The 17,433-nt window shown below is 33.1% G+C and overlaps 3 protein-coding genes across 6 annotated transcripts in view; 2 read left to right on the forward strand and 1 right to left on the reverse strand.

Annotated features, from left to right (window-relative positions):
* The window catches only part of Ets65A (DNA-binding protein D-ETS-3), a 35,043-nt gene extending 34,008 nt beyond the window's left edge, over positions 1-1,035 (reverse strand). The window contains exon 1 of one of the 2 annotated variants that reach the window (XM_088030789.1): positions 914-1,035. The gene's annotated coding sequence lies outside the window, so the exon portion shown is untranslated. Of the gene's footprint in view, positions 1-743 lie in introns of both variants that reach the window. The other variant, XM_088030788.1, reaches the window with a different exon arrangement.
* A 9,353-nt stretch (positions 1,036-10,388) lies between these two features.
* LOC148179169 (protein SCAI) lies at positions 10,389-14,797 on the forward strand. Of its 3 annotated transcripts, none has more exons than XM_088030415.1 (9): positions 10,389-10,684; positions 10,736-10,918; positions 10,965-11,063; positions 11,112-11,366; positions 11,415-11,648; positions 11,696-11,883; positions 12,000-12,230; positions 12,279-12,464; positions 12,676-14,797. In XM_088030415.1, exons 1-9 carry the CDS (start codon positions 10,587-10,589, stop codon positions 12,954-12,956), a joined length of 1,755 nt encoding a protein of 584 aa, XP_087886541.1. In that variant the 5' UTR covers positions 10,389-10,586; the 3' UTR covers positions 12,957-14,797. The 3 variants fall into 3 exon arrangements, with proteins under 3 accessions (XP_087886541.1, XP_087886539.1, XP_087886540.1); XM_088030413.1 differs by having other exon boundaries at positions 10,391-10,684; positions 12,573-12,925; XM_088030414.1 differs by having other exon boundaries at positions 10,393-10,684; positions 12,279-12,449; positions 12,585-12,925.
* Positions 14,798-15,782: 985 nt separating this feature from the next.
* LOC148179170 (uncharacterized) lies at positions 15,783-16,960 on the forward strand. The gene is made up of 3 exons (XM_088030203.1): positions 15,783-16,316; positions 16,371-16,620; positions 16,671-16,960. The coding sequence occupies exons 1-3, from the start codon at positions 16,027-16,029 to the stop codon at positions 16,851-16,853; spliced, it is 723 nt and encodes a 240-aa protein (XP_087886329.1). The 5' UTR covers positions 15,783-16,026; the 3' UTR covers positions 16,854-16,960.
* The last annotated feature ends 473 nt before the right edge of the window (positions 16,961-17,433 follow it).

Raw genomic sequence — 17,433 nt, forward strand, 5'->3', positions numbered from 1 at the left:
TATCAGTTCCGGACGGCGACAAAGCCGTTGTCATCATAAACTACCGTCGGCACCTTTACGTACTGGTATAACATTCTTATCTGTACCTTACAAAATCGTCTACTGCTTTTATTACTGCAGTCATTTTAGACAATGTCCAAAACATGGAAGCGTAACGAAAACTTGCTAAATGAATATCTTCAGCGTTTAGAGAGTTCAAGCTAGTTAATTTAGGTAAAGAAGATTAAATTTGCATAGAATAGAACAACTGTAATTTTAGAAATAATATAATCGCTTTGACTACAAAAAGAAATTTGCTGATGTTTTAAAAAACTGATTTCTTCTACACTTGTACTTCACAATACTACTTTTGAACCATGCGTAAAATAGAAAAAACTATATTCATTGTGGAATGTATCAGCTGATTGGAAACGAGTTTGCGTTGTGGTGTTAAATTATTTGGTAAGAGTCGATGGAATCAGCTTGAGTAGCACGGCATCAATTGGTACAAATGTACCAATAATTCGTTTGAATACTCATGTTATTCTTGCTTCTCATTGTTCTTTAAGAGAACAATGAAATATTGACAACAATGCGCGTTTAACAACCTCAAACTGTTTATTATATCATGAATTCTTTCCCAGTAAAGCTTTTGGCATAGTGCCAAAAGATGGCAGTACATAAATATTTGAATAGTAAGAAACAAAACTATGTATTTACCACCCACGACGACATGCAAACGTCAGCATTTCCACTAAACTTACCTTGTAAATGTAAAAGATTTAACACATAAACAGTTAAAAATTCAATGGACATGAAACACGCAAATCGAGAAAAAATTGCCATAAACCGCGACTATCCAGTTCACTCGCAATCTTAAAGAGAATATGTACAGACACCGCAAGAATACGTAAACAACCCCTCAAACACTGACCGGTTAATTATCGCGTCGTTACCGCTACCAGTTGCAAATGGCAGGGATCAGTCAATGATAGATCAGGAAGACAGTGTTGACAGGAAGTGTAGTGCAGCTCCTGCGGAACACGAAGCGCCGGCAGGAATGGCAGGAAGCAATATCGCAAGTGGCGGTTCCTCTAAGGGGCGGGGCGGTTCCTACCCCCTCCAAAGGCACCACCTCTACAGGGAGATGCTCATCATTTTACCACCATGCACAATTATTTGACAGGAATCCTAGTCGGCCAAGGCTCCAGCAGAATCTCGTAAAAATGATAAAGAAACTTTTGTGAGGGCAAGCGTCCTGTTATCGATACTTTCTTCAAAACAAATTTGTTGCTTTAAGTTCCGAAGGAAAGGGTGAAGTTTAGGTCAGCGGTGTGTTTGTTTTAACGGGATCTGTTTGGATTCCTGTCGTGGATGAGCTTGAGATGTTTAATTAGTGATGTGATTAGAAGTCTTGACTAACCTGATTGGCTGATACGGGTAGCGCATGCGATAGGCGGAGTTAATGTCATCCTGCTGAAAGCTTGAAGCGCTGTATCGGAACTGAAACCACGAGATAGCTTTCCGTAAACTTCAGAGATCATCAACATTAAGCTTAATTAAGGAAAGAATTTTAATTGTTGCATTAAAATGATTGACAGGGCGATTGATTTTATCTAAAAAAAACAACTTATTTTTTAGCAGTATCCAGGTATTTTATTTCTTAATTTGCAATAATTGTTCCCAAAGTTCCAAATTCAGAATTTAATTTTTTCAGAAAAAAATTAAGATTGGGACGGGCGCATAATTTTTTTTTATTTTTTTTTATTTAAGTATTAAATTTAACAAATTTGAAAATGGTCTAGATAATACACTATACACATATAGGTACTAGAAAATTAAGATTTCCTCTGGAAAACTGAAAAAATGACAAATAAAAGAAAAATTTTCACAACCTAAACTTTGGTAGAATGTGGTTACCTACCCAAAAAAATAAAACCTGGAAGTACAATTCGAATAAGCAAAAATATATAGAATTAAAAAAAATTAAAATAAATGTGAAAATGTACGAGTAATGCCTAAAAATATTGAAAATTTAAGAATTGGTAAGTAGAAACATATTGAAAATGACACTAAAACAACTTTGAATCGAGATTTTTGTGAATCACAGTAAAAAACTGTGATCTGATAAAATGAAAAATTGACTGAAAAATAAATAAAAATTAGAATTAGAGTGATGCGAATCTGATTATATTCAAACGAAACTTTCAAACTGCAAAACGTATAGAATATGGCAATCTCAAAAATCTGAAAACATCAATAATAATTATTGATGTGAAATTAAAAAAAAAAGATAAATTAGAATGTTTTAGAAATTTTTTTCGATTCAGAAAAATACAAATTGGAAATATACAAGTTTTATTGAAAAAGTAATTTTAGTGTAAAACAGAAGCGAACAAACTCTCCTGAATTAATCTGCTGGTCTTACCGGCGCATCCACCATTTTTCAACGCATTTCCGCAGCTTGATTTTATTAAATTAAATGAAGTGTTACAAGGTTAAATTTGGTAAATATTCACCATGTCATCATCCGAGATCCATACGCAGATAGAAATAAGTAATTATCAAAGTGAGGGGAGACGACAAATCGCCATGTGAAATTGCCAGGTACATCCTCAAACCGCCACAGTTGTTATCTAAAGTTCAGGAAAGCATGAGCGATGTGATCCAACATTTAAGAACATAATGACGTCATCAACTTTGATCGAGAACCGTGCATATCGCTATTCAGAATCCTTGATAATTACGAACGTTCTTCTCGTCAAATAACCGTCCAAATTCGATGGCTGAATGGGATAATTTGACGTGCATGGGTAATTTAACTGTGTTCTATAATCTTTTGTTTAACATCGTGTTCATTACTTATTTTTCTCTTATCTTAAAAATTACAACTTGTAAGTATTTTGCTGGTGTCTGTCCAGCGAAGGGCACGGGGTACGTCACGCTCCGGAAATGACGTAAGAGCCGAGGGCCAGATTCAGGAGCTTTGCACGCGATGCATTAATATTAAGTGTCTGATGCCACGTTCACTTAACGCTACTTGATTATTTATTAGTGTGGGTATATTAATGACTAACAAGAATTAAAAACAATGATTGTAATTAATGACTTTTCTTTGATAGCCAATTAGCTTTTGTGACACCTAAATAAATCTAAACGCCCGGCAAGTTTATTCTGTTTTTGTCTAACTTCTTAATTCAACGACCGACGCTTTTATAAATGTAATTATATATCTACTATGACAGTCAATTTCATTTAGAATTAAAAAGCTCACCTACTTTTAAAAAATAAAGTGCCTGTAATGAATTTGCATCATATCTTCATGAACAAAATTGGTTTGCTCTACTCAGCAGTACTCAGGACATATAATTCGATTAGTCATCCCACTTCTGCTGGGATGTAACTGGTGATACACTCGCAGCCAATTAAGGCGTAACACTCTTTATAGAACGTCTATGTCAGCACCATTAAATCGGTGCGGTGGTGCTTATTCTTCGACAATGAATACTGATGGCAGGGGTGTGCCGCGATTAGGAATGCTATATTTTGATAGCTTCGAAGCGAATCGTAACGCGTGTACGACTCTGATGTTGGGGTTGTCATTCTGTGATCCTTTTTGTAGTTTATTTTATTGTTATTTTTAGTTCCCAAGACTGAATAGCTTCGTTTTCGTTATCTATTTGCAGTGACTTTATGTTTTCTCATTCACATAAGCTGCAAGTTAATGTGCGAGAGGCGGTATTAGCATTTTGATCGTAATTTACAAAGCCGTTATCTTCAATCAAAATGATAAATGTTAACTAATTGGGTGTTAGGGCAGGTGTTAACTAGTTACATAATGCTGAATATAGTCGGACATAAAACACTCGTACAGATGTTTTTCGCACCCGCGTTTTATAACACACTCGGTTTTAAAAGCGGCAACCGTTTGAAACACAATTTACATGCTTTGTTGAACGCCTCAACGCCACGTTATTCATTCATAGTGTAAGGTAAATTTTCTTGATTGAAGTTCGGCACGCACTTTTAGAATATATCATAATATGTTCATATTATCTGCGCAATGACTTTGATGTATTTGTTAATATTTTAATAGCTACATTCGTTCACACTAATTGAGGAAAATGCATTAATTGACGAACAAAAATTTATTATTGACAGTCTAATTCCGTTATTACGGAAGTCATCAAGCGAAGCTTTTCCGAGAATATCAATCATTTTAACTTCTTCTCTAATTCTGTAATATTTTTTTAATTACTATGGGTACAACAATGAGCCTACCGACCATTAGATGTTTAAATTCATATTAATATGTCTTTTAAAACAAACCATCTAAATATATTTGATTTGATAACCAATATTGTTTATTCAGAAAAAGCCGAGACTTTAAAAACCATTTAAAAGGATTAACAAAAAAGGATTTGCTATTATGCTATCAGATCAATTAAAACAGCAATATTTGAACGTAATCATTAATAATTCATACGTTATCATCACAATAAATCTTTATGGGTATCGTTATGTGTAGTCGTTATGTATGCACATATTTAGCACTAAACTCTAATAAAAGATGCATGATCCCATTATATTGCAATCAAATACGATATCGATTTTATTTTTGACAACAATCTTTAACCAGTTTATCCTATTTCAAAGGATATTTCACTATTCCTATAAATTTGGTAGAATACTTTACAGATTTACTAGAATTATGTAGGTTAACCTTCTGTCGATTTCTCCATTATTTTTGAAACAAACTTGCGATATTGAGGCTCATTTTACACAAAATTTCACGCAGAATAAAAAATAAAATTTCGGATAATGAATTTTCAGTTTCGAAATTTTTAAAGCTCAGTATTTTCGAAACTACGACAGAGAAATTTTTAAATTTTTGGTTTTTTGACCGCCACTCGTCAACTATTTGACCTACCGAGCTGAGCTGGCCAAATGGCCAGTTGATAAACCTCGAGCTGCTTTTTCGATTCTATACCTCAAAGTTATTTAACGTCAACTTTGTCCCGAAAAAGCCTTTAAAAATTTTTCCCAAAAAGACCTATTGAAAACCGTTTTTGGTGAATGTTTGTCTGTAAAGCAAACTTTGTTACTTTTATTGGTGCCCATTTAATGTAGAATCTCACGTTGAATCCAAAACTACCCCCATTTTTTCCGTACTTCAAGAAATAACTGAGTTATGGCCGATTAAACTTTTGGGTAGTCGCGAGAGGGCCAAATTTTTGGAGGATTGAAATTATTGTTACTTTATATCTAGGAAACTTTCATAGGTTTTTTTCATATTTTAATGGTAAGAATTTGTTTATAGACTTTCCGGAAGTCAAAATTTTGTTTTTTTTTTCAAAAAAAATTGCATGTCTAAAACTACATTATGTAAGTCTTTTTCAATTGATTTCTACCTTATTTTTGAAGCAAACTTGCATAATTGGACCTCATTTTGCACAGAATTTAATTTCTCGTTTTTTTTCCAAATTCGCGCTTAAAATCCCTGAACGACAACAAATAACTGAAAAATGAAATTGGAAATTCGATTTTGCGCCTTCGTTTTACAAAGGACAAATGTTTCCACAGTATACAGAAATATGTATGATTGTGCAATCAACTCAGATTTTAATGGAGAATTTCCCATTAAAAGGAAGTGCTGAAGACCTGTATAAAACTTAAAATAACAAAATAAAATAGAAGTAGATAAAACTTTTGATAGGAGATTCGTAATTGGAGGACACAGAATGAAACGCAAGATTTTAAAACTTTTTATGGAAGCTACTTAAAAATTTGTTCTCATTTAAAAATAATTCTGTAAACTGGCGTTGAATAAATTGGAAGTATTGCATTTTTAATATCTATAATTTTTTTGACGTTATTACTGTGTTAATTAGACATTACTAAACCTAGAAATTCTAGTCTCTCATCACATTATATTCGCTAGTGATCTCATTTATAAATGGTCCACATTTGCATAAGAAACACTATCCGCCATTTTCCAGCAGCTCGCAGGAGCAGTTAAACTACGCATTCTCCCCATAGGTTGACGAGGAGCTGGTATTTGAATCCTGCCTGCATGGCGCTCGTTTCCGGCAGAGAATGCACAATGCAACTTCCGGACCGATGACAATTGACTGACGCTCCACGCACTGGTAGCTGGCACTATAACTCCTGCGACGAGATTTGGGCCGCTTTGCCGTACATCATACACCAACAATGCAGAGTCTCGCTTTCCGCAGGAGCACTCCAACGCAGCCTCCACCTCCCCTTCCAACAAATATACGATCATTGTGGGGGCTAAACTCTAGCTGATCTGATTTAGATTATATTCTGTTTGGCAATGAGCTTTACTTTCAAATCGGTGTGTATAGCAGCTATACACCGTATCCTAACTGAATGTAGATAGCACGTCACAAAGGGGATGATAACAAAGCTGACGCAAAAATATTCTTTCTGGGTAAATTGTTTATTGACTGAAGGCTCCAAGAAACTGACATCAAATGAAATAATTTATTTATATCTGGAAGATATTCTAAGGCTAGCTCTAGTGATATGTGCCGAAATTCGGCATTTTAAAGGAATGGTGCTGAGGGTTTATAAGGTTTTCAAAGTTTGAAAGTGGTTCCAACTTTGTTTTTTAATTATTAAAATTTTATTAAATCAAAGCAACAAGAAATAAGCAGTGGAAAACCTGATTGTACAATACAAAATTGAAATTCAGATTCTTCTTCGAAGTTCCATTTATCACCATTCGGAATTGTTAGAAAACAAACTCTAACACTAACTATAAAAACTAATTAAACTCGACCTACTGCAATAAAAATGTTAATTATTCATTCGTTCGTTTGCATGCCTGAAAACAGTAGAAAAATACAAATCTGTTATCTTCAGACATTAAAAACTCATTTATAGTCCAATCCCCCATTTAAAGATTGAAAGCACGCATTCAGACAAAAGCTCTGCAACTTCTTGTTGGTGAGAAGTGGCCGCACTCGACTAATTGAAACAGAATTTAACTATAAAAAAACTGCGATTATGAACAGAACAAAAAATGTCTCCTAATTAGCCGCGTGGCTGCTAAGGGTGCAAATGGTATTTTTAATTAAGAGGGATCTCAACACCAGTGATTATTCTGATAGGAGATGTAAAATATTTTTAATACACCCTCTACATAATGGTTCCCATTTATTGCAGTTGACACGGTGGTAATTAAAACAGATCATAAATAAGTGTGGAACTTACATGTCTTAAAATCGTAAAAAATATGTATTTCAGAATTCCTTCCAACATGCAAGAATGACTCTTCAGATTTTTGTATTGTTTAAGCAGTAGATAACTCTCATTTACATCTCTTGCAGAAACAGAACCTTAGCAGTATATCACAGTTCTATTTCCATTTTTCGGAACACACACGATTGGGGATATGGTATTTCGAATAAATTACGTTGGCAGAATGATTTGTGTGCATATCGTAGTCATGTCTTAAGTAAAAGAACATGTTGATTCATTGTTTCCCGTGTAGGGCAAGTTGTACAGTTACCGCCATGGAACTGACCGGACATGTAAAAGCTCTGTTTAGTGTTACCCTGTCGCATATATTTGTTATAGGAAATTACTTTAGTAAATACCACTACTCTGCTCTTTGATATTAAATCCTGGGAAACTGATATATTGAAAACTGACAGTTCCTAAACATAAATCATTGTTATTATTTATTACAAATGTAAAGACTCTATTTAAGTTTTATGCATAATTCTTATGAAACAAAGAAAAATATTTAAATATACTTACGAGGAAAATTAGATTTCAAACATTTATAGTAAATAAATAATTTTTTTTGGTGGTCACAATTTTATCCATAAATTTACAAACCGCTAGAAAATTGCTAAATCTTTATCTGATAGATAACGTTGCCAGAATGCATTATGCATTAACGGTATATAATGTCAAAAATCTTATCGGAGGATAAAAAAAGTTTTCAAAATTTTAATCTCGTGATATGATCAGAACTGGTGATTTATCAGTTTTTCTTTACTTAGATGACTAGTAATACAGATTCATGTCATTCATTGCTATATAACCCACCCTCTCAATAGTCAAATTATCCTACAAAAAAATAGACACAGTAGAACCTCGATTATCCCGGTGCGAATTATTCGTGCAGGGTGTTCGTTCGATTATCCGTGGCTCGATTATCCGTGCATTACAACAAACACACAAATCAAAGACCAATTACTTCGTACTTTTGCTTCCAATGTTAGAAAACTAAAAATTTGGAATTTCACGAGTAACGGTTAGTGTAGTTAAATGAGTTTTAAGTGCAGAGAGCAAAAACAAAATTATGAGTTTAAATTTTTGTCTTTAGTGTTCGCAAACATTAACAAAAACGCGTGAAATAATTTTTTTTGCAATGAAAACCTTCATAATTAAGGAAACTGAAAACTCAAGTGGTAGAGAAAATTTTGGGAACAAAAAAAAATTAAAAAATATCAGATTTTTTGTACTACAAAAAAGTTACTTCTATGTAATACGTCTGAAATTAATTGTGTCAATTTCTTTTGATATTTAAAATTGTTATTGTTAAGATGGTGATAAATTTTGTTAAAGTTTAACGTGTCAAATAATTTTGTTGCCTTAAACGTATATTTATTTAACAATTTCCGGTCCCGAGAAGCACGGATAATCAAGGTTGTACTGTACATTTCAATTAAGACTTCATTGCTGTATGTAAACAAAATTTACACACTTTAAAAAAAAATCCTAAATGGAAGACATTTACCTATACCTATCTATATCTTAGTTTATATGCACATAGACTTCTTTGATGTTTATAGCTTTTCAAATATCTTGAGCTTGAACTTTCTAAGGATGTAATTTTTATTTTTTTAATATAAATTTTAAGAAAGCCAAAACTGAAAACGTAAGATCTAAAAAATTACTTCGATATTGGGAATACAATTTCTAAATAGTTTCTGTCTAAACTACTAAACTAAATGATTTTAAACTATGTATAAAATCTGAGATTGTTTCAAAGCCTTGAAAAAACACCAATCAAATAGTTTTTTTGGAAAACTAATAGCTATTTATGGTATAAATGAATAAAGACGATTTTCATTCGCGCAAACATAGTCTAGCGCACGAGGTGAAGCCGAGCGCAATAATGTTTTTGAGTGGATAAAATTTGATAACAAATTCGATATTGCAACTGCTCGTTCTGAACATCTTGAGAGATGCTTTCTTTGGTTATTTATCATTCCAAACACACTTTCAGACTCTATAAAATCAGCAAATTGCAGAATTTGCGTGAGGTCTCGCGTATTTTACAAACAAGCCATTCAAAGGAACGAATAGACGTATACCAAATTTTAATTTTTTATTTCTTTATTTGCGTTGTCAATAGCAATAACTTCAGTGTTGCTGTAAACATTTTATTTATCTGTTTGAATATAATAATGAAATATATTTATTATATGCACGTAATATAAAATAAGAATTTTATTATTAGGAATTGGAAAAATTAAATTTTATCTAAAATTGGAAAATACTCCTACTTTTTACTACCATATCAAATCAGATAACGAAAACATAAAATACTTATGAAAATTTAGGTTTTTAATGCAAAGAATTCTATTAAAAAAGTACATTTATTGAACTAAACTGCGATATGATATTTTAAATTTTACTCTAAAATTTTTATTAAACCATTTAAAATTTTCTCATTTATTTAGGTCAATCTTATAATTTAATTTAAGTAAACAATCTGTCGTTTCTAGATTGTTAATACTGCCAATTTAATATACATAGTCTTGTTTTCTTTCAGGAATTTTTTGTTTTTTCTTAAAAATGTATGTAAGTAATTTTTTTTTATTTGGTTAATGTTTATTAGTGTAATCAAAAAACATGTCAAACGTAATAATTTTCTCTAATTATCTTATGAGATTAAATTTCCAGCGAATCTAAAACAAAATGGTGGAGATTTTTGAACCCACCTGAAAATTATTCTTTATCAAATATTGTAATTTAATACAATACGTCTCATTGACAGTTTTAACCAAAAAGAAAAATTTGTGTTTAAAAAATAATGTTTAAAATTATAGCTGCGAAACCCATTACGTCTTTTACATTTCCATTTAATTAATTTTATGAAAATAATCAGTGCAACATGGTCGATAAAGAAAATAAAAAAGAAAACTTTTTCCCACTGACAGAAGTTTACAGATGTGGTTTACACACAATCTAAGGGTTCAAAAAGCGCACCCCCTCATATAATTCGCTGCGTTCCTATTGATTTTAATGCGACGCTCACGCATCAAAAGGAAACCTCAACAGATGGCACTTTACTGGAAACAACTACAATTATTTCTTTTTTTAGTAATAAAAAATAAATTTAACGAAACAGTACTGCCACTTTAGTTTTATTGAACACGAGACAAACATAATTGAAAATTAAGCTCAAATCGAAATATCCTTCACACTTAAAATTTGCCGTCTCGGCGCTAGCGTCGAGCATGATGTCTGCTGTTCGATTTTTCGACGACGACCGTCGTTCTTTCCCATTACTCAAGAATCCAGTAAAATCCCAAAACATGGTACTCTGAAACAAAGAAATCATGGTCGGCATGGCGAATATGGATGAACACGAACGAAAAATTGTAATGGAATTTTGTCATCTTTTGGAAAAATCAAAACAACTGTTCAATGGGTTACGGTGAGTGTTAATGATGTTATTTAAGGGGCAAGAAGGCAATGTGGTTTTCAGAGATCTTCCACAATACGGTCATAAACAATGGCAAGCTTATTTTGGAAGGACGTTCGACATCTATACAAAATTATGGAAATTTCAACAGCAGCACCGTCAAATTTTAGATACAAAATATGGACTAAAACGCTGGCAAATTGGAGAGATTGCATCTAAAATTGGACAACTTTACTACCATTACTAGTACGTAGTAGTGAAGTAAAAATATTTGGTAACTCGGTCATTTTAGTTTGAGGACCAGCGAGACAAATTACTTAAACGAGGCGTACTCCTTCTATGCCGCTATTAGAGGACGTGCTTACTATTCTAGAGCTGCAAAAGAAGACAGGTAATTAATGCCGTTTTCTAAATTGAATCTAATCATATTTTATTTAAGATCCGAGCTCATGGTCAAGAAACTAAGATATTATGCACGTTTTATCGTTGTTTGCCTTTTATTGCGTCGAATGAAATTAGTAAGAGAACTAATAGCAGAATTAGATCGGCATATTGCAGATTACACAAGTACGTACGAACCTGACGACCAGATAGAATGGAGTCTTGTTCTCGATGAAATCAAAGGATTTATTACATCAGATTCTTTAGTTACGGTTCTCCATGCCGATACAAATCCCATCGTTTTATCTCACAGGTATCTCTTCCTTCTTAGATTATCAAAAAAAAAACAATAATCTTTCAGGTTAAGCCCACTTACGACACCTCCTGTAGAAAAATCGCAATACATGAATTTAACTCTGCAAGAGATTTTGATAGTTGGTAGTGCTTCTGAACAAGTCAAGTTTTCCGAATTAACGATGGACATGTTCCGAATGATTCAAACCCTCGAAAGAGAACCTCAGGAAGATTACAATCATATTTACGATGCTTCTCCAGCACCAGGACGTGTTCCTTACGGTGTACCTGGGCAAAAAGGGTATTAATAAGTGAGAAATTCTTCTTTATTCTAGGAATGTGTTTCAGTTACATTGAAAATGGTGAAAGACCACTGCGGCGCGAAAATCCTCACAAATATCTTTTGTACAAACCAACGTTGAGTCAAGTTCTCGTCTTCTTGGCCAGTGGTTTTAAAGAACTGCCTGCAAATGGGGCGCTGTTACTCTATCTGTCGTCGGATGGATGTTTCTCCACCACCAAACATCCTGAAGACAGTAAGTTTTCTTTCTGTTCACCAGAGTGTCGTAATTTATTGCTTGGAACGACGATGGTGCGGTTTATTTTGAAACATAAATAGTTAAGTATATTAAAATTGGTTTTCTTCTTTTAGTGGGTTATGACCTTGGCGGAGTGCTCACAAGCAGCAAACGGGATGGAGAGCACAAAAAACAGAAAGAAGCTCACTGCCTTTACCCTGGTGACTTATATCCCTTCACCAGGAGACCGTTATTCGTCGTGGTTGATTCTGATAATAGTTTCGTTTTCCAACACATTCCTCGATATTTCGGTCAACCTCTAGTTACGTTAATGTCACCTCAAGACACTCCACCAGCATTCCAAGGTACAGTCGTCGATGAATCGTTTCATAAGATTACCGAGTGTTTTGCAGACCAACAGCACAACGGTTCCTTGTTTACGCTTTTCCTTCATTCTCCACTGACAGCTTTCTGTTACTGTTGCAATTTAACGAGTATACCCATTCATCACTGGGAGCGGTGTCAAAGCTTTGTAGATCGGTTTGTTACCGAAGCGTCGCGTCTTTTTACACGCTCGAGAGTCGGTGAGTATGATGAAGGTATGTTGGTTTTAGTAATGTGCTCTGTTTTTTATTTTTGTAGCACTTAGAGTAGGTTTTAGATATTCGTGTAAAACTTTTAGATAATAAGTGACTGATGGAAAAAAGTGTGTCTTGTAGATTCCTCTTACCTGCAATTTTTCGGAGACGACTTCCTACGCCTGCTGCTGCTTCGTTACGTTTTCTGCGACGTAGTGTTGCACCTCCATAGGGCATTCAGAGGTCGGCAATATCGCCCTAGATGCCAGCCACCACTGCCAGAAGCTGAACTCCTGGAGCACCCTTCCTTACAACATTTGGTGCTGGATCTGGCGGCGCATCTCGAAGTGCGCACCCATTTCATGGAGAACCATGAAATTGACTGATCCAGGGCTTCCTCCTCATGGCCATGTGTGGGGTTTAGTGACATCTGGAGAGCGTCTTCGAGGCAGACCCATGAGGATGGACTCGGCGTTTCTCGGAGAAAAGCTCCTATTCAATTTTTACTGCTGATCGCCTTTGCTGCTGTGTTTATGATTACAAACGCGCATTTTTTGTGGAATATTATGGAAGCTTTAAGATTTTTTTGGACTTTTTATATAGTTCGCGATGGATTTTTGAAATGTAAAATTTGCCCAGTATTAACACATCAAGTAGTTATTCGAAAATCAGGAAAGCATAAATCCATCACCAACGTGACGAACACGTTTTTGTGTCTCACTTCGTCGTGGTTGAAATTATCGTATTTTTGGACACCTTTTATGGACTTAGGTAAATTAAGTACGGTGATATTAATATAGCTCAAATTAGAGCACAGCGTCTTTCAATATCCGTTCACTAGTCGAGCAATCGTTACTTATCTCGACGTTGGACCTTCAAACTACTACGTTTTAACATTGCCACTTTCCTCAACATCCTTGTATTATAATAATATTATTCCTCTTATTAAATCCGTGACCAACAGTGATTGATACGCCTTTCGTGCCGTGTACGATACGCATTAACTTATTAAAAAAATTTTGAATGCATGACTTAGAAAATTAGATAAAGCTACAAACAATTCATAACCAATACTTTCTCACTTATTATTACTAAAACAAAATACCGCCAACATCAACCAAAGTCGTTACCACTTTAAAGTCTCAATATGATGTACATTTTAGCTCTGTCCAGTTGGTGGTATATTGTAAACAAAAATTCGATATCATCAAAACGGAAAAGCTAATTTTTCATCTTAAACCTTAAACTGTCCAATTTAAAATAACTTATTTATTATAAAAGGAGAAAAAAATATCTCACCTCGTGCATTTGAATAGATACAAATTACCACCTAATCATCAACTTCGAACAATCTTTCTTTCTTCTTTTATTACTTTTGAAATATTAATGTAAGTGTAGTGATAACGGAGTTTCAACACAAAATATGTACCTACTTTATAGTTTAAAGATTGGCTTTTCTGCATAAGTTAAGAAATGTTACGTATTGTGGCTACCGGAAATTATTTAATGTGATCTTAATTGGTACGAACCACATTAAAACTCCGATAATTTGTTGAATAACTAAATTTTTCTCACAACATCTGTTTATGTATGTACATACCTAGTACTGGTTACCTATTTACTAAAAATATATCATATTATGCAATTTGCTTGAAATGTAAAATTATAAAAATTTATTAGGAAAGTTAGAAATTTTACACTTGCATGGTATTTAGAACGCAACAAACTTCAACGTTACAAGATAATTTCCAATTATTTTCTTTCTTAAACAAGAATAGAAAAATTGTAATGTCCTTATCATATCTAGAAACCATGCAAGTTATAAACAAATTTTATTTACAACAGCACAAAACATTGTGCAAATGTTCATATGATCGATTCACAGTTAAAAAGTGAATTTGTATTTAAAACTACTACTAGATAGTTTTGCTAATCCATATCATAATTAATATTGTTTTACTATGAAAATTTCACACAGTAATTAGAAGCTAAAAGCTTAATACCATGTAGGAATATTCTTTAATTTTTTTTTATTTATTTAAATTCGTCTTTTTTCCTTTAACTTGTGCCATTTTTCATGTTACATGTTAAATTTAATTATTGTAGAAACTAATTCAATCGTTATTAACAGTGTTATGGAAATTCCTTCCCATGTCCATCCAATGTGACTGCATACAATGAATCATGGCACAATTTCTGTTTGATGTGTTTAGTTTTCCCTAATTTTAGACTATAAATAAATGTCGACTTGTGTTTTGTGTTGCATTATTTTTGTGACAAGTTAACTGATACAACTTGTAATACATTATAAATACGCATTATCGATTCAATTACAATATTACAAGTTTCACGAATGCTGTTGTCTTTATTTTTTTTAATTAAATAAAATTTATTCGCTCAAAGAAAATCATTCCGTTTTGGGAAAATTGGGTCTTCGCTATTTGAAAAAATAGCTAAAATGAGAGACTGAGATTCAGAGATAATTTTATAAGCTCCCTTCGATTACTCCAAACTCTTTGGATCTGATATTTTTTCTTGTGATTTTCGGGGATTGCCTGGGATTTTCTAGGATTTTCTATTCGGTTTCCTCCAGGATTTTATGAAATTTTATGTTTGTGTATATTTTTTGGATGGTCTGATATTTTCCACGATCCTATTACGTCCTCCACGGTTAATTAGATTGTTGCAAAACATATTTTCCAGAATTCACATATGCGATTTTTTTAAATACTAGGATTCTTTCAATAATTCCTTCAATTTCTTACAAAAATTTTGAATTAATTGGGTCTCTCTTCTTTAATTTTTCTATGAAATTCTGCAATTCTTTAAAGTCTAGATTTTCTGAGAATTTGTGGTATTCTCTAAAATTTTACGGAATTCTTTAATATATTCTGAAAATCTCCACAATGCCATAGCATTCTCTAGGGACTTTTCGGGAGTTGTCCAATTCGCATATTCTATTGATTGCCCTAGATTCTTTGGACTTTAGACATTTTTCGGTTCTTGGGATTTTTGGAGTTTTTGATCCTTTAGATCTTATAAATAACTTAGAATCTTTGTAGGAGTAATTTTTCAAAATTCTAACTTTTCTATTTACGGATATGTATTTTGTCAATTTTTAAACTACCTACATACTTGTTAATGTATTTTAAATTTCTTAATTGCTTTGAAATCTTTCTATTTGTTCTGGATTTGTCACCATTTTCCAAATCAAATAATGCTGTTAAAAGTAAGCCTAAATTTAACAGAATTAGAGCTAAATCTCCCTAGTTTTAAAATTAAAAGACAAATTCCAATTTACCGCCCTACTGATTATTTTGTTTATTTTCTCTAATGTCCAAACCTGATTCACACATTTGTAAACAGTCCGTGCTACAAAATAAAATGGACCGTATCTCCCACATCTTTCTCACTGTGAGTTGGTCTTATCCAATAATGTACATTTTATATTATTTGAAATATAAAAATCTGAATCTGCTACAGAATAAAAGATGATGCCGCCATAAACTAGTGTTAAAACAAACAACAGATTGAAGTAATAATAAAAAAATGTTTTAAATAACACCTAGAAATATGTGCAAATATGGATTTATCCAGTCTCTGGAATCAACTCCTGTTAAATACCACGACAGTTTGTTTGAACCCGAATTCTTTAATTGATGGGATCCAATTAATTACTCCTTACGTCACATCGGGTGATACTAATTCATCAGTGAGTTCACAAAGCAGCACACCCTTTCCAGAAAATGAGAATGAAATAGACGACGATAATATAGAGACAAATGATGAAGGTATTCAGAGTGAAGATAACCAAGAAATTAATTACGAAAAAAAAGAAAAAAATCCGGAGAAAAAGTCGATTCAAAGAATAAGGTTAGAAATTGGTAATTTGTTGTCGAATTTATTATACTATGACTAAGTGTTTAGATACTCGAAAGAAGAATATAGATGTACTCAATGTCCATACACTTGCACAACGGAAAAAGCGTTTTTACATCATCTAAGATGGTGCGAATGCCAAGACACCACCACAGCCGACAAACATTTGCTATCCTGTCCTATTTGCGGAAAAGATAGACGAAGTGAAGAAACTCTTTCCCTTCATATGACGAAACATAAACAAGATAAATATTTTTGTTGTGATATATGTAAATTTAAAACACTTCAACTCAAAAAGGTGGAGATAATCTGAAGTAAATGATATATTATTTCATATTTTCGTTCCAGCTTATACAACACAGGAGGATGCATACAGGCGAAAAGCCGCATTTATGTCCATTCTGCAGCTACAGGTCTTCGAGGAGAGATAATCTTAGATCACACGTTAGAAGAGTCCATAAAAAACAAGACTTACCATGTGATACCTTTACCCCTAGGAGTATGGTATTATCGCCAAGAAAATTAAATTGAATTGGTTTTTATTTTTTTTGGGGTAGTTTTATAAAGTAAACGTTTCAATAACAGTGTATATATTCCAAATGTATCTGATTCTAAATAAAAGAATGTTGTATCCTTTCCTTAATCTTCAAGAAATTCAAAAAATTAACAAATATTTTTAGTTTTATAGATAATTAATTTCTATCCTGGCGCATCCACCATTTTTCAAAACTATATAAATGCTGTTATTTGTGTCTGTACAGATAGAAAGTAGCGATTTTCGCCACGGTTTTGTCGCATTTTATTTGCTAAGAATTTCATGCATTTTTTCGAATTCCAAAAAACAGAAATAATTTCTGACTAAAAGTGTATACAGGGTCCGCCAACACTAGTGTCCCGCCCCAAAATTGCTATTAATTATAAAGCTATAAAATTTTTCTTTTTCTACGTGAAGAGGAAACGGATCGCTATAAACTGATGTGAACAGTTTTACTCTTGTGTTATCCACATGTGAAATGAACGCAAAAAATTACGTTTTTTAAAAATTTAAATGGAGAAAATGGTGAAAACTCAACTCGTCAAAAGGACGAAAATGATATTAAAATGTGAATTA

This window comes from Gnatocerus cornutus, chromosome 2 (genome assembly GCF_029298725.1).
Source record: "Gnatocerus cornutus isolate USDA-ARS CGAHR chromosome 2, icGnaCorn1.1, whole genome shotgun sequence".
NCBI lineage: Eukaryota > Metazoa > Arthropoda > Insecta > Coleoptera > Tenebrionidae > Gnatocerus > Gnatocerus cornutus.

Excerpts from the sequence above, each read along its gene's own strand:
- LOC148179169 (XM_088030415.1), top strand. The coding sequence starts at position 10,587 with ATGGTCGGCATGGCGAATATGGATGAACACGAACGAAAAATTGTAATG. Across the intron at positions 11,367-11,414 it reads CCCATCGTTTTATCTCACAG|GTTAAGCCCACTTACGACAC; the intron begins GTATCTCTTCCT and ends ATAATCTTTCAG. Across the intron at positions 12,231-12,278 it reads CACTCCACCAGCATTCCAAG|ACCAACAGCACAACGGTTCC; the intron begins GTACAGTCGTCG and ends AGTGTTTTGCAG.
- LOC148179170 (XM_088030203.1), top strand. The coding sequence starts at position 16,027 with ATGGATTTATCCAGTCTCTGGAATCAACTCCTGTTAAATACCACGACA. Across the intron at positions 16,317-16,370 it reads AAGTCGATTCAAAGAATAAG|ATACTCGAAAGAAGAATATA; the intron begins GTTAGAAATTGG and ends CTAAGTGTTTAG. Across the intron at positions 16,621-16,670 it reads AAACACTTCAACTCAAAAAG|CTTATACAACACAGGAGGAT; the intron begins GTGGAGATAATC and ends TTTTCGTTCCAG.